Genomic DNA, 17,472 nt, shown 5'->3' on the forward strand with positions numbered 1-17,472 from the left:
GACGCGCCACATTTTTGTATCTTGAGATTTCAAGAATAGCTGCATTTTTCTTTTCCAGAAATAGTAGTATGTGCCATTAAAGTAAGGTGGTCTGTATGTTGACAGTCCTTCAACAATGTACATATTTTTTGACATTTTTCTTCTAGATTTTTTTCTCTAACACTTGTTAGGTGTTCAAATTTTAGAGACCGAGCTCTGATGTCAATTGAAGTAACAATGTCAATTTACAAGAAAGAGGGGTTTGAATTGTAAATGCACCTTTTAAAAATTCATGTTAAAAACTTAAGAAAATAACTCAAGATTGATCTTGGTTGTGAAAACAGAAAACGGAGAACGTTCTTGGTTTTAACCAGAAAATAAAGAACGTTCTTGGTTAGTTTAAAATCAATTATTCAGTTTATGTATTTAACTTGATAATCAATCAAACTGAAAGTAAATAGATAAGGGAAGAGATGCCACACAACGATATATTCTGGTTTTAACTTGTCAATTCATGATCTTCTCTCTTTGTGATTCGAGTGGTTTCTTTGAATCTAATCATCTCAATTTGTTCCTTGCCAAGTGATGATGATATATATGTAAAATCCAGAAGCTAAAATTTCTTTTAACTAGTGGAGATTGATTGGCTTTGGAGCTGTGATGATCATTCTGAAACTGGAGAACATTCTCCGTTTTCCAGATTTTGTTAATAATGTTCTCAATTCTTGTTTGTTCAGTTTCTTGCCTTTTTATGTTGATTTTTTTGCTTTGTTTAAATCCTATCTTTGAATTAATACACTCAAAAGCGCACGTTAAATTAACATAACATTTAGAATCATAATTAACATTCTTAATTAACTTTTTGTTTGTTTTCATGAAAACACTAAATTGAGATTTTGTCTCAACAGATCATTCATCTTACTTTTTCAAATGGCATAATTTGAACAATTCAAAGTCATCATCATACGAGTTATTTGACTTCCTTAATTTACCTCAAAATAATTATATAAATGACCAAAAACTCCAATGCTAGTTGTTAGGACTATAATGTCCATCAAAATATTTGGAACTCGCTAAATTAAGTATTTCTTGTGCAAGCTAAATAGAAAAATTACTAACGAAAAAACAATACCAAAAATAATATCAATAAAGGACTAGAACGTTATAACTAAAATACTTCAAATTTAATGTGGAAAATTCATCAAAAGCAATGGTAAAAATCATGAGTCGTTCAAATCACAAAAGTAACTACACTGTATAAAGTACCTTATCCGCCTCATAACAAGTGACATTTAAGCACACAATAAATTGTCTCTAAATGAATATCATTCTCAATTTTTAATGCAACTCTAATAATTTTTTTCTATATTACCCTTCAACAATTACTATGTACACAATTTACAAAATATTATTGTACTTTACATTGATAATAGTGAAAAACTTAACAATAGTTAAAATGATTAATTTAGTAAAGTAAGTCATCTTTTTCTTTTAATTATTACATTTCTTAATATGTGAGCAAAAACTTTAAACAACGTTCATTGTGGACCTCTAGTGTGGGAGACTTACACCACTCAGATTGATTTGTTGTTTCCATTGGCCAGAAGAATAATTATTGGAGTGATTTCTTTTCGCTGTGTAGAAACAAGAAATACAATTTTTCAAACCAACCATTGTCTAGTATTAGTGGTAATAGAAAGGCAACAATGTGAAAGCTTACATAATAATATAAATGTTTCCTCTTATAAATTGTATTAGTATATTCTGTTTCACTTTCCAGTATCGTTGCGTGCACTGTGCACATGTATGTTACTTCCTACCAATGTGTTTTTGACCTGGTATTTGTTTAGATTAATTTTTGCAAATTTAATTTTAAATAAATTTTATTTTACAAATGTATTTTTAGTTAAAATTATTATTTTTTAATATAATTTATGTTTAGATATTTTTCTACAAATTTTATTTTTTAAATGACATTTGTTTGAATTATACAATCTAATTAACATACTTTTAAATATGTATTTATTAAAATGAGTATATATATTATTATAATGTAATGTAACTTTTCTATTTAGTGTATTTTGCAGTTAGTGGCAAAATAGATAGGATCTTTTTTATATTTCTATATTTGAAATAGATAATTCAAAAGTATCACTTATATTACTTTTGACTAAACGTGTGAATTTAGAAGAAAATTAAATTTGTAGAATTAATTTTCAAATGAACCCAAACATAATGTCAATCTAATTTTTAATTACAAAATCACATTTAACATTGCAAATGGAAAACCATACATACACTTAAAATATACACAAGCACCTACTTAAGCAATCTAATAAAGATATTTAAAAAGAAAAAAAAAACTCTCTCCGTCTTTAATTATAAGCATTTATCTTTCAAATTCCAATATACATTTTTTTAATAGTACTAATTTGTATTAAAGTTTAAAAAAAGTCAATATTTAATACATCTATATACAAAGTACAATTTAGTCATTTTTCTATACAAATAGATACGTTATAATATACAGCTAATTTTTCTTAATATAAGTGTAAAATATGCAATAGACACTTATATTTATGGATAAAGAGAGTAATAAACTTAAGAAATAATAAAATTTATTCAACCAAATCTTTAATGAGTTTTCACTTAACGATAAATCACTTACAAGTACTAAATTCAATTGATCTAACTGAAATAATTTTTGTTCGACTTTACTCATTTATCGGTTAAACTTTAAATCAGAAGGCCAAGCTCAAGGAAAAATCAGAAACCTATAAAAATAAGGCCAAGCTCAAGGAAAAATCAGAGCTTCAAGTACTAAGAAAATTCATTACTCATTTCAATCATACTTGAATTTCTCTCACTCACATACATTGAATCAATTCTGATTTTTCCCAATCGAGTCCTAGAATCATTCTCTTGTATTTCTCTGTCAAAGAATCAGAACTCAAACAAGTATTGAGCCTTCTCATATTCTAACAAAGCAATTTCATCATTATTATAAAACTCAAACTATAAGAGTTTAATATAGTTTGGGTAGATTGTAAGAAATCCTATCAAGATTGATAGGTGACTTGATTGAACTCTTTTCTGGGTGGAAATGTTTAAACTTTGTAGCAGATCAAGGTTGATCTGAACTTGGTGCTGTAAAACCAAGAAGGTTCTTTGTTTTAAACACTTCGTGGAAAATCTCACGGTTGTGAGGACTGGACGTAACCCGAGTTGGGTGAACCGGAATATATCATTGTTTGGTATCTCTTCCCTTATCTATTTACTTTCAGTTTGATTGATTATCAAGTGAAATACATAAACTGAATAATTGATTTTAAACTAACCAATAACGTTCTTTATTTTCTAGTTAAAACCAAGAACGTTCTCCGTTTTCTGTTTTCACAACCAAGATCAATCTTGAGTTATTTTCTTAAGTTTTTAACAGGAATTTTTAAAAGTTGCATTTACAATTCAAACCCCCATTTTTTGTAAATTGACATTGTTACTTCATGATCTACTTTATGGAAATAATTTCCCCAAAATGTGTTCAATAGATAAAAGTCAATGGATAAGACTATTGATCATTTGACTTTACTACAAACAAGTGTATGGATTAATTTGTTAGTGGGTTTACAAATATTTAATCATTGTGGGATAAACTTGAGCAGATTTATGTGAAGAAGACATGAAATAACAAGATTTACTTGATAAATAAGTTGTTAACCCTGAACATTCAAGAAGTGACTTCATCGAGACATCGTTCGAATAATTTCCTAGGAATTATGAATCACCTCTCTGCTATGGATATTAAGTTTGATGATGAAACTTCAGCATTATTGCTTATATGTTCCTTGTTTGACTCGTGAAATGTTTTCAAAATATCATTTTCTTATTGTACTCCTAAGGGTGTTTTGTAAATGGACCTTATCAAAAGTAGTATTTTAAATGAAGAGATAACAAGAAAGTCGCAAAATTCTCTGTCGCAGTCAGAAGTATTGGTTATTGAATCATGGGGAAGAAACCAGAACTGATATTCAGGTTATAGAGACCAAAGTAGAAGCAGTTCTAAAAACAAGTACAAAGTTATTGAGAGTTATAATTTTGGTAAAAATGGTCATATACAGAGCAATTGTTGGCTTTTTAAAAAGGAGAATGACGACTAATGTTAAAGAACATATTGATGAAGACAATAGTAATGTGACATTTGATGACTTGCTTCTTATTGATGAGTATGATACTATTGGTTTTGTTGAAAAAATTGGGTGATTGATAGTGGTACTTCAATACCTGTCACTTTTAGAGAGATATTTCAAGTGGAAGAGTAGTCGCAAGAAAGGGGTTTTGAACTATGACTCTTTTAAAATTTAGTTCTTGTACTTTAATTGAGGTTTACTCAAGATTAAACTTGGTAATCAAAAGTTGATTAGTAACCTCTTAATTGACCAGAACATTTTTAACTCAACATTAAACTTGTAAATAAAAACAATATAGTGAAGTATGATATGTACATTCAAATAATTCACAGACAAAAAGTATATTGATTCACTTAACTCAGGCTAGTCTGTCATCACAATCGTGAGATTTTCACTATGTGCTTCAGTACTAGTGTTGGAACCAAGTACCTGAAGATAGGTTTGACTTCATCAAGAAAAACCTAAACTTTACCTTCATACTTGACTGATGTTGTGATCACTTTAAAGTAGTTTATTTTTACAATAATTATTATATTTTCTTATATTATGTTATATTTATTTTATTCCAAAAAGAAATGGAAAAAAAAAATGAAAGAGACAAAGTTTCACTTTCAAGTCTTTTTGTCTAATGACAAAAGGGGGAGAAATATATTTGATAATGTGGGGAGAAAATGATACTAAGACTAATGGAGAGCCCTAAATTAGGGGGAGTCAAAGAAATATAAAGAAAAGTTTTTATCAAGAATACAAGTTTTATCATCATCAAAAAGGGGGAGATTGTTGGAACCAATTGATTTTACATTTAGAGTTTTGATGTTAACAAAAATATTTTATGAAAACAATATATTTGACTTCAAATAGTTTGAAAGAAGATTCATATTTTTGAAGAAAATCTAAAATAAGATTTGATTCAAATTTATAATTGAAGATAATCTAAAATAAAGATTTAATTCAAATTTATAATTGAAGAAAATCTAAAATAAGATTTGATTCAAATTTATAATTGAATAAAATAAAAAATAAGTTTTGATTCAATTTTATAATTGATAAAAATCTAAAATAATATTTGATTCATATTTATAATTGAAGAAAATCTTTGACCAAGTTGAAAAGAAGATATGATCAAGATTTGAAAAAGATTTTTTTTGAAGAATTTACAAAGTCAATTTACACAAAATAGGAACATAATCAATCTGAAGAATTTACAAACTCAATCTACACAAAATAGGAACATAATGAATTTACAGAATTTACAAACTCAATTTGAACAAGATACAATTTAGAATTAAACAAGGACTAAATGAAAGCCCAAATTTTCACTATAAATAGATACTCAATGCTGAAGGAGAAAAGTATTGAAAAGTAGAAAAGAGTAGAAGAACTCAAGCTCAAAGTTCTCAATTCATCTTAGAGTTCAAAGAGAGAAACACTTGTTCAAGTTAGAAATATTTTCTGAGTGTTCTTTTCTTAGAGTTTGAGATTTATGATTATTATTATCAGATTTGTTAGAAACAACCACTCAAGTTCCAATCTTTTGTATCTAACCCGATAGTGGTTGAGTTCCTTCTTCAATCTAGGGTTGTCAGATTGTTAGGAGAAGACTTGATTTGTAGGGTCAAAATGGTTAGTTCCTCCAAAGTCTGGGGTTATCAGGCTGTTTGGGAAGACTAACTTGGATTGTCAAGTGCTTTTTAATTCAAGGTATTTGAATTAGTGGATTAAAGCCTTATGAATGAAGGGACTTCATGTAGTCAAGTAAGTGGTGAACCAAGATAAATATATGTGTCAAATTAATTATGCTTTTATTGTTTACTGTTTCTGAATCCGATTGCTTCTTATCTGAGTAATTCATTAAAACCAACCAACATTAATTAAATAAGCAAAAGGTTATCAACTTTATCAAACACAATTCAACCCATTTTCTCGTGTTTGCACCTTCAACTAGAACGTTCTTCTTTTCACATTTTCTCTTAATAAAAACTTGATCAATTACAATCTTCACCTTTTAACCCATAAAAGATTTTGACGGTCACCTTTCAATCTTGATAGGTTTTTCACAACCCCCTTTAAACCTAGAAAGAATTTTTACAATCACCAATTCAAAGTTCAATTGGAGGTACGTAATGTTTGGTCAATAATTGTTCCAGCCAAAATTGGAACACGAGCTCTCCTAAATGATTTATTATTAATCACTTGAATTCTATCACTTGGTTAAATTAAATCACATTATATTAAAAACGAAATAATAGTATAGCTACATAAAAAGATTATTAAAAAAATATAAAACTTTTTTAAGGAAGAAAATAGAAATTTAAGACACTACTTATATGTGTCTTACATTATACATTTTGTCTAAATAAAAAATAAAATATTGGGTCACTGGTACTTTTTGTCCAAACATTATGTGTCTTACATTATAAGTAATATTGGGTCACTACTTATAAGCTTTGACTTTCTAAAATCGAAGACATAAAATGCTTAAGTGTCAAAATAAGACTTAGTTGGAACTATAATGAGGATTTCATAATATTTTTCTAATTATGACTCATTAGTTACCATAAGAAAACTTTAAAAATTGTTCTCCATCTTCCCTTTCATCATAGTCCAACCAATCGACCCAAACCATTTTCATCTCTTTTTTTTCAACCTTAGCAACCCATTATGCAGCACCACGAGTTGTTTCGGCACTAGTGCAATTAAACCTTGTTAGATCGGTTCCTATGTACTTGTTAGATCGGTTTCTTATCCGATCTAACATCAAGCGTTGTAATAAATAGTTAATTATTAAATCAGCTAAAATAATAGATGTAACAAGTCACATTCAAAAATGATTTATTAGATCGGTTAAATTTGAACCAATATAATAAGTCAAATTCAAAAATGATTTATTAGATCAGTTAAATTTGAACCAATATAACAAGTCAAATTCAAAATTAATCTATTAGATCGATTAAATTTGAACCAATATAATAAGTCAAATTCAAAATTGATTTATTACATCGGTTAAATTTGAACCAATATTATAAGTCATATTCAAAATTGTTTATTTTATCGATGAGCCAATCGATTTAAATAATTAAATTTTTAATTTTTTGTTCTTTATAACTTTCACCCTTTACATATGCATCCTCATTATTTCACATATTACATTATTAACTAGAATTTCTCATTCAACCATAAAAAACAAAACTTCGTACGAAGCTTTACATTTAAAAATCAATGACAATGAGTCATAATTTTTTTACAAAATCTAAATTATGAAATTTAGAGCTACATAATATTCACTAGTTAAAAAAAACATTATCTTCTATTAACAATCTAAAGATACTAAAATGATACAAGTGTAGGAAATAAATATCTTAAATGCTGCTACAGTCTGTGTAGGAAATAAATATCCTAAATCGAACAAAAGCATTTACAATATGCGACCAAAATGTATGTACATCTACCGCAACAACATCATGCATAAAATTTAATTGTAATCTTATCTTAATCTTCTACAGTCTGGATCTCACCAATCATGATCCGGTTACTCACAACATTAAATCCCAAAACTAAAGGGCTAACCTTTTTCCCCTTCTTCTTTCCACCTCCTTTGGAGGATCCTTCAGTTTGGTCCACATCCTGTATATCTGCAGCTTTAGCTGATGCCATGCCACCAGCAGCGACACCAAGTCCGTTAACTTTCTTGTCATGCCTACTCTGGAAAGCTATGTCCAACACATCCGATGGTAACAACTCTTTGTAATTGAGGAATTTATCAATGAATTGATGGTCAGGGTCATACGATCCAAGGTTTTCTATAAGAAGGGTCTCAGCTTCTGATCTGGATTGCTTCAAGCAAAATTCAAGGAAACTTGTATCTGCCATACCACCAAAAAGAGTTTAAGACATTTAATTGTGCATCAAGAATAACATGCTCTTAACCATAAATCTATCAGCTGAAGGATTCAAGCAAAGTCATAATAATAAACGAACATACATCAAATCCTATACCCAGCGTTAATCATTAATCCCCATGGTATCATATTTAAACATTACATCAAATCCTATTACACACATTTCACATATCATAAACCCGCAATAAAAAACTGAAATAGTATAAGTACCTTTTGTCCCAATGAGCTTAACACACTCATTCTCACACTAATCTCTGAAGCCCATGGCCTCTGAAAATTTAATCAAACAAACTATGCATCAGTAGTCTAGAGAATCATCTATTGATCCAATTTAGAGGATCAAACAAAAGGACTCAATTGGATTAAACTAAGAAAGTGGAAGCAATATATCTTTTCATACCAGAATGCTTAGTCATGGCATCTTTTTTCAGTTTCAGCGCCGATGGAGAAGAGGCAGGTGGTGATTGTAGAGGTCGCTCAGTTGGCTTGCCACTTGCTGATTTCTGCCGGGTTAAAAATCCTGGTGAATTACCTTTGAGGGGTACATTTTTCGAACCCCAGCTTCCCTGGCTAGCCAGCTGAGGAAAATCTGACCTGCTTACAAATACAGCAAACAAATCAATCACGGGACATATGCAAGGAAAATCTGACTCTCTCCCTCAAAACTGGATATTTATATGCAAACAACTTTCAGTCATCTACACTTGGATTGAATATTTTACTTAAGCATGTCCAAGTCTTGTAATAAAAGGCACACAATTCTCCAATCCCCCAATAAAGCAAGAGAATGAGGCAAAAGAGACTTATCCTCAACAACAAAATTTTGGGAACCTAAGATATACAAGGTTAAACAACAACTGTTTTATATGCAATTTGCAAGCAGAAAATTAAAAAATAGACTAAAACCTATTTTTTAGCTAATAAACCCTGCTCTGTACACTACTTGCAGCATGTGATACATAGCAAAATTGTACTCTACTTGTGGCATGTGATACATAGCAAAATTTAATTGCATGTTAGATATACATACATGTATAATCAGCAGATGCAACAAAACTCAACAATTTCAGGAAGGTATGTAAATGCACATGGGCGCAGTTTAGTGACCTTCATGGGAAATCATTCAAAAATAAAAACTGTCAAAGAGATGATTGTTCACATTCTTTAGAAAGATGCATTTGGAAGCTTATTTTTCTTTTGAAAAACTGGTGGACAAAATATTCAGGATGTTTCGGTGGAAAAACTTCCATATAAACTAATCAAAACCAAACATGCATATATTTGATAAAACATCAAAGAGACAGAAGTCATACTGCTTAGTTTCTTGCTTGGATTGTTCAATTGGACCCCAGAACAAATCATCATCCACTTTATATTTTGATTGATGGGAAGCATGCGAATTCATCTGAATTTAGTTGTTTGAGCATTGGCATGAGGTAGGAGGAGTCAGATCAGCTTTAATTTTGACGCATTCCAAAGCCAATGAACTTTATCATCATATAAGAATAAGTATATATATATATATATATGCATAGTCCTTTGAATTTGTGCAACTCTCAAGCGTGCGTCAATTTGTCAGGAATCAAAATTGTGTCTGAAAAATGTATCAAACTTTGAGCTTATAATAGTACTTATTAGAATTATAGCATTAGACTTATTATTAACAGAGACAATATCACAAACACATAGCATGCAATTTTAAAGGATGATTGAAAATTAGCATAACTACTACTACTCAAATTTCTCTATCAATTAAAGATTAATAATAAGAATAATTAACAATGAAATAATTTTAGATTGTTGAGTAACAAACAAAAATTATTAGAAAATTACCGGAGAAAGCCACAAACACTTCTCGATAGTGAAAGAAATTGACTGAAAGCTGCGCCGGACCAACTCGCCGACGATGAAGGCTAAAAGCTGCGAATCACGATTCACGTTTTCACTGAAGAATGAAGGTTAAATGTGGAAGGATGAAAACGTTTTCACTGAAGGATGAAGGTTAAATGTGGTTGGGTTTGATGAAAAACGAATGTTGAAGGATGAAAAATGGATTTGGATTCGCAGGTTTGGATTCGCGGGTTTGGATTCGTGGGTTTGTGGGTTTGCAGAAGGATGAAGAAGAACGAACGATGTTTGGATTCGTGGGTTTGCAGAAGGATGAAGCAGAACGAACGATGTTTAGATCCGTGGGTTTGCAGAAGGATGAAGAAGAACGAACTATGTGATGAAAAAATGAAAGGGAATTTAGTTAACTTACGGAAAAAATGAAACGAACTATGTGACTTGTTAACTTAGGGAATTTTTTTTTTAAAAACTTGTTAGATCGGTCTAATAAAACAGATCTAATAAATAATAACAAATTTGTCACTGTTTTTTTTTTGTGTGTAGTTTTTTTTTTTAATGTATATGTTAGAACAGTTCAATTAAAATAGATCTAACAAAATTTACTATAATAATAAATTTATCATAGTTTTTTTGTGTGTGCAGTTTTTATTTTTATTTTTAATATGTATGTTAGATCAGTTCAATTAGAACTGATCTAATAAAGTTTTTTATAATAATAAATTTACCATAATTTTTTTTTGTAGTTTTATTTTTTTAATGTGTTTGTTAGAACAGTTCAATTAGAACAGATCTAACAAAGTTTACCATAATAACAAATTTGTCACCATCTTGCTTATTACATTGGATGTATAACAACCGATCTAATATCGACGATGTAACAAGGTTAAAATGCACTAGTGCGGCCACCTTTGCACATTTGGAGATTGGTGCAAAAAGTGTGGTACTGTTTCGAGTTTTGTGCGATGGATAGTTAAGGAAGACAAAATGAAGATGGTTGAATTTGTAGAGAGCAAGAGAAAGAATTGAAAAAATCTCTAAATTATATATCTTTATATCCAATAGACATTGAGCCATCATAGCATTTAGATTTTATAAGTAATTTTTGTAGGACACTTTTTAACTCTATTATGTTAGCTCATATGTCCTAAGACTATGTGAACTATTTTGTTCTATTCGATTAATTATAATTCTTAGTAATGCGAGTTATTTATTTACTTCATTCAAAGGTAGACAATTTTCAACACGAGATCCACATACGCTGTCTCGTGTTGAAACACTGTCGTAACAAACGAACTAGAACAACACTGTCGTAACCCCAAATATATTGACTTTGTCTCGTTGTATTTCTATCATTAATAACAATCATTCTTAAATCCATAAGAAAAACATATATAGCGTAACACAGTAAAGTGAAATAATTAGCTTCCAATCAATAAAGTCTTACAATTTAAAAACAAGAATTATATATATATATATATATATATATATATATACACATTATATATATAAACAAACGAGTTTCTTAATGACAATTCTAATGTATTTAGTCTTCTAAATCATGTATTGAGGTTCAAAGTAGGGTATCGGTCATGTTATTGAGGAATATAGACAAAACTGATGAATTATACAACAAAACTCAGTTTATCATCACTAAAGTGATCGAGATTCAAATATTACATAAAATATAGTTTTATAAATAAGTATTTCAAAATATAAAATAGTTTATTATACGATTTTATGTTTTTTTTATATGATTATTATGCTTTTGTATTACACTTGATAACTTATATTGATACGTTATTTTTTTTATAGATTTATATGGTAGTTTATTTTTCGCACATATAGGTGTGAATCTAGTATATATTCAAGTTTAATATTATTAATAGAAACCTTGGAGTATTCTTATGTTATATATGTAACTTTACTTTGTATTAAATTAATTTAATACGTAATTTATGTGCATAGCGTGGATTCAAATTTTGGTATGTATAGAAATAATACTAATTGTAAATTATTTTTTCTTTGATAATTAAGGATTTGATCGACACACAATAATATTACATATAACAATTATAGTTATAATCAAAATACAAAGAATCTAACAGCTTTATCTTTAGTAATGACACATTTTGCCCATTTAACTCTTGATGTAGCATTGGCACCGGGTCCAATGTTTCCAAACTCAGCGAAGTACGAGTTTTCAGTGTTTGTTTCATTAGGTTTTCATATCATATATCCATCTCGTTGAATAAAATCATCAAAATAATTGTTAATGAAGATTGCCCTTGAAAAAGCCTCCCATGGCCTTGCCAAGTAAGTCTTCACTATAAACCGATAAGGATATAGCTCAATGTCTGGCATCATGGAGCAGTTTTGGAGAACTATTCCCGTGTGCTTTTCCTTGTTGTATGATCCATCTGCCACCACAACATTTTGTTGTCCTTGAATGAGCTTCCTTACCAAGATCTTAGAGTTCTGGATCAAGGTAGTACCCGACTTACCAAAGATAAAATCAATGGTTCCATAAATCTCACAGTTACGATAGAATTGATAACCTTTGTTTGCGTACAATGTGTCTTGATAACCAAGAAATGCACACCGGAAGAATACTGAGCGATCACCTTCAACACGAAGTGCTACTGCTTGTTGAGCTTTTGGACCAGCTTTATTCTCAAATGCAATTGACATGGCAATGAAATCTTCACCAAAGGTGGCTGGAAGAACATTTAAATATCCAAAAATTAATTCACATAAGATTAATTAGATAATTACACATCATATTTCATTTTCGTTCACCTACATAAATAAAAATTACTCAAATTTTGCATTAAATTTTTACAAGCAATTTTTAAATAAATTCTCTATTAACATAAAATATTTTGTTGCTCTCTTCTTAATTAACATAACTATTGTACATGATTTGCAATAAACTAACAAATTAAGAACTAATAAACATACTAGATTAACATAAGAGATCTCTATTCAACATTTTCTCTCTCCCTCTTCTCAACTAACAAAATTATCAACATAACTTTATACTCTCTATTAACTTAAAGAAAAATAGATAAATAAAATAGTGAGAATTAATGATTAACTTACAAAATGTGGGTGTTTCGGATAATGAAAGTCCATTCTGAACGCTCTTGTTTCCGGTGATAATTGTGTTTGTAGAGCCATCACCGTATAATAAAATTTTATTTTTTTTAGAGTCGATAGTAATGTACTCATTGTAGACACCCATTTTAACATATATAACATATCTTCCTCGATGATTCTTTGGGTACGAGTTAATAGCGGCTGTAACTGTTTTATATTGACCACTATCATCCTTGGCCACAATGGTACTGGGTCGAGCTAGACCTTTTTGAAGCTCAGACAACAAGATATGGTCATCAGTAGAAAACCATGTAGGATAACCTTGGTGATCCACTTCAACAAGGCGAGGAGATGCAATCACCTTTTTATATCCACCAGTTCTTACCACTATGAGTAAGATGAAAACACATGAAACAAAAATCTGTTGAAACAAGCATCGTGACGAGCTAGCAAAACGTGATGTGTTCAAGGTTCTCATCCTGCAAGATTTTAACAAAGTCTTACTTCAAAATGATTGATAAATTTATTAATGAATTTGAACTATACAATAAGGAGATGATATATTTTGATAGTCGCATATCTGGTAAAGATGTAAACAAGTATATATATAGCACCATGGAGGTTATTTTCATGGTATGTCACTAGATTGTATGGTTATAATATAATAGTTTTTTCACAATGAATATTATGATGACCACTTTTAAAAACATGTCGTTTAATGTACATTTAGCTTCGGAAATTTTCTGCATGTATGACTTTGTTTAAAGTTTTTCTATACATTTACTTCAATAAAACATATTTATAGTGGATCCAAAGTTCGCTTATAAATATTTAAAAAATTTTTTTTTTGTGAATTTAATGTAGATATTTTCTACAAGAATAATCCGCAACAAAATCCTAATGTAACTTTATCATTTATTTTATTATTTGATTCATAGTAAAATTTTAAAATACCTTTTCACTTAATAAGTTCACAAAAAAATTCCAAGATAACATTTTACTTATTGAAATCATAATTTGATTAATTGTTCAATTAATAAACTGCAATAAATTTATAAATTAAATATTTAACTTTTCAATTATTTTTAAAATAAAATTTAAAATAAATTATCTACAAATAATTTTGAAAATTATATTTTATTAGATAAAACGATAAATTTTTAAGCGGTTATACCTCATCTTCTAAACTATAAAACAAATAAATTTTTTTTTTTGATTTTTTATTAAAAACTCTCGTGGTTCCATTTTCTCCATTCTTATATCCAACCTTAACTTTTTCTACTATTATTTTTGTTCTCAATCTCACCATTATAAAGCACCATTGAGAGATGGTAGTTTTTTTTCCACATATTCTTGTTATGATATTATAGTTTGTTGAAAATGAATTATAGTGGCAAACACTCTGTATCTCACAGTTAATTGAATGTATTCATCATTCTACTAATTAAAGTATTTCCAACATGCTCTTCATATGTTTCGACTAATTTTTTTTTTTTAAAAGATGGTCTACTAATGGTGTAATTTTATTATATACTTCTTCTTTTCATAATATGTATCAATTTAGTAAAAAAAAATTATTTAAATATAAATATTATTTTAAATTTTCAATATATGACTAATTAGTTTTCTAATTGATCACTTTAATTAACATAGTAAAATATTCCAAAATCATTAATATATATTTCATTTTCCAGTTCCAATAGTAAGAAACACAAATAAAGATAAGATATAACACAAATAAAGATAAGATATAACACAAATAAATAGTAAATCATAAATCAAAGAAAATCATATTTTCAAATTAAAATACATCAAATAAATTCAAATAAATACATCAAATAAATTTTTTAGAGAGAGAAAAAAAGACCAAAATATATTGTCATAGGAGAATTAGAAATGACACGAGAGAGAAAGAGATAAATTATGCTCTTTTATAGTGTTTAGTCTTTTTAATTGAATAAATTAATCTCCCATATTAGCCAATATTTATTTATTTAAAGAAACTCATAAAATAAAAATATATAATTATTAATACTCTACAAACACCTACTCTACCTTTATGAAAAAAAGAGATTACCTATATAAAAAAGAGATGTTATTAAAATGTGGATCTTGCTCAAACAAGAGATTATGGGAAGAAACTCGAATTAAGAATCATTGTACTTTCTTAGAAAGGAGTTTGAAATGTGTTTAATTTAATTTAGTTTTGCAAAATATATTTCAAAAATAATTTTACAAAATAGTAGTTATTTTAAACAAAAGCCTAATTTAAAAACAATAAAAATAACCTAAGAATGGAAAAATTACAAAAAGCAATAATGAGAAAAATAAAAGGGGTGGGATCGTCGTTTATGGTGGAGCAACTAGAGGGTAGTTTCATTTACTCATTCTCTTCAAAATCAAGGATCTAATAACTTTTTAACTTTTGTGCTTTTGTTTTGTTTTCTTTATTTTTTTTTTAAAATGCGGCTCTGTTTTTTTTATTGGTTGATCTAATAACTTTTTATTTTTTATTTTTGTATAAAGTCTACATAATTTCAATCTACCACATTATAAAGTGATTTTCTTACTGAACAAAATAAAATTATGACTACGAATAAGGTACTACTATCTTTCTAGATCAACCAATATATATTTAAATGTTTTCAAAGTTATAATTACAATATCAATACCAAATTTTTATACACATCAACAAACCAAGATATGTCAAACAATTTAAAAAAAAAATCACTATAAATGAAGTGCTCTCATATTCATTTCATTTGTATAGATATAGAGTTGGCAGGATAAGACCATCAAAAACAACTATTTTAATTAAGCTTTAAAAATAATTAAATTTTTACTTAATATACAGGCTATCAAAAACATTTTGTATTTGTGTCATGGTCTAAATTTTTTAGTGTTTCTCAAATTCAATAGAGTTGTAACCAAAATTTATTTTAAAATAGGAAAAATATTGGAAAATCTTTAAAAAAAAATGGTCTTTGAAACCAAATTTTGAGTTCGGGAGTCAATTATGTGTAGGGTTTGTGGGAAGGTACTAACACCCTACGACATTCGTTAAAATACGGTTACATAAAACTAATTGTGCAAAATTAATATTAACTTAAATATATTTATTTCTACATATTATTAAATATGAATATCAATTCTTTGTTTTTTGAATGTCATTTTAAAATAAAAGTATGCTTAAGAAATAGAAGTGAAAAAAAGAGATTTTTTATTAATGTGTTTGACAAGAGTGTGATCTTGTGTTGATTGCTTTTAAAGAAAGACGTTTTGTTACGGAAATTTAGATAAAGGAAAAAGACCTCGAGTCTGAGAAAATTATTATAATGAGTATGTTTCTTTTTGTTTGAAATTGGTTGAAAATGTTTAAGATCACAGAGTTGTCACAACTCATGTGTTTTAAACGAGGACTAACAAGATGTTATATCTCGATCAATTCAATTTTATTAAAAGATTATTAATTTGAAGTTTAATATCATCAAGTTGTCACAATATAAATGTTATAAATATTTAAGATTAATAAAATGTCTCATCTCAATCAATTTCAATACTTATTGTTAATATTTTGTTTGTTAAGGAAAAATTAAAAAGCTAAACTTCAAAAAAAAAAAAACAAAAATTAAAAAGAAAGAAATGTAAAATATGGTTTGTAGTGAAAGAATAATAATAAAATATTAAGCATACCTTGTTTACATATAATGTAGTAAAAAGTGTGTATATATATATATATATATATATATATATATATATATATATATGTGCATGTATCTGGATGTTAGAGAAAACTCAAAACAAGCTTGTTCATTGATAATTAAAAGGGTACAAGTGCAACATTTTTTTTTATATCTGAAATACATTGTTTCTATCGCTCTCGGCGAATTAAACTATTCATTGCTTTTATCAACAGGTGTGACAGATGGAACTATGATTGATTCTGCTTCCCTTAGGAGTACAGGGGACCCTTTCAATGGCTTGGTTGGCTATGAAAGTGAGTTTTTTACAACGATCCATCCATATTATCGCTTCTTGTCCAAGCATCTCTATTGCTTCCACTTGATCCATCATTCAATTTTTTAACATATTTGCTTCCTCTTGTTCCTTCAACCACACATCTCGGTACATAGCAACAACTTCTTTTTTTTCAACATTTTCTTCTTCTATCCTTGTCTTATATTCCACTCTCACTCTCTCCAACTGTTGTTTCAAATCTTCCAATTGCCTTTTTGCATTTCTCTCACTGATTTCTGAATCTTTCAACAATTTTCTCAATTTCTCAACCTCCTCTCGTGCTTGGTCTCTTTCTTGTCTTCTCAAACATAAAGACTCGTCAGAGGCCCTTAAATTGCATTGAAGCTTGAGCTTATAATCTTCCTCTACCTTCGCCCTCTTATTTGATCTTTCAAGAGAAATTGTCTTCTGCTCATTTTCCAACAGGACAATCTCATATGCTCGAC

General features: G+C 28.5%; 1 protein-coding gene across 1 annotated transcript; it reads right to left on the reverse strand.

Annotated features, from left to right (window-relative positions):
• Window positions 1–7,454: 7,454 nt before the first annotated feature.
• LOC101511607 (protein ESSENTIAL FOR POTEXVIRUS ACCUMULATION 1-like) lies at window positions 7,455–10,393 on the reverse strand. Its single transcript, XM_073364963.1, has 5 exons — window positions 9,899–10,393; window positions 9,379–9,659; window positions 8,466–8,659; window positions 8,276–8,335; window positions 7,455–8,029 (listed from the first exon to the last, which is right to left on the reverse strand). The coding sequence occupies exons 2-4, from the start codon at window positions 9,468–9,470 to the stop codon at window positions 8,313–8,315; spliced, it is 309 nt and encodes a 102-aa protein (XP_073221064.1). The 5' UTR covers window positions 9,471–9,659; window positions 9,899–10,393; the 3' UTR covers window positions 7,455–8,029; window positions 8,276–8,312.
• Window positions 10,394–17,472: the final 7,079 nt, after the last annotated feature.

Source organism: Cicer arietinum, chromosome 2 (genome assembly GCF_000331145.2).
Source record: "Cicer arietinum cultivar CDC Frontier isolate Library 1 chromosome 2, Cicar.CDCFrontier_v2.0, whole genome shotgun sequence".
Classification (NCBI taxonomy): Eukaryota; Viridiplantae; Streptophyta; class Magnoliopsida; order Fabales; family Fabaceae; genus Cicer; species Cicer arietinum.

Excerpts from the sequence above, each read along its gene's own strand:
- LOC101511607 (XM_073364963.1), bottom strand. The coding sequence starts at position 9,470 with ATGAATTCGCATGCTTCCCATCAATCAAAATATAAAGTGGATGATGAT. Across the intron at positions 8,660-9,378 it reads TCCAAGCAAGAAACTAAGCA|GTCAGATTTTCCTCAGCTGG; the intron begins GTATGACTTCTG and ends ATTTGTAAGCAG. Across the intron at positions 8,336-8,465 it reads TGCCATGACTAAGCATTCTG|AGGCCATGGGCTTCAGAGAT; the intron begins GTATGAAAAGAT and ends TTAAATTTTCAG.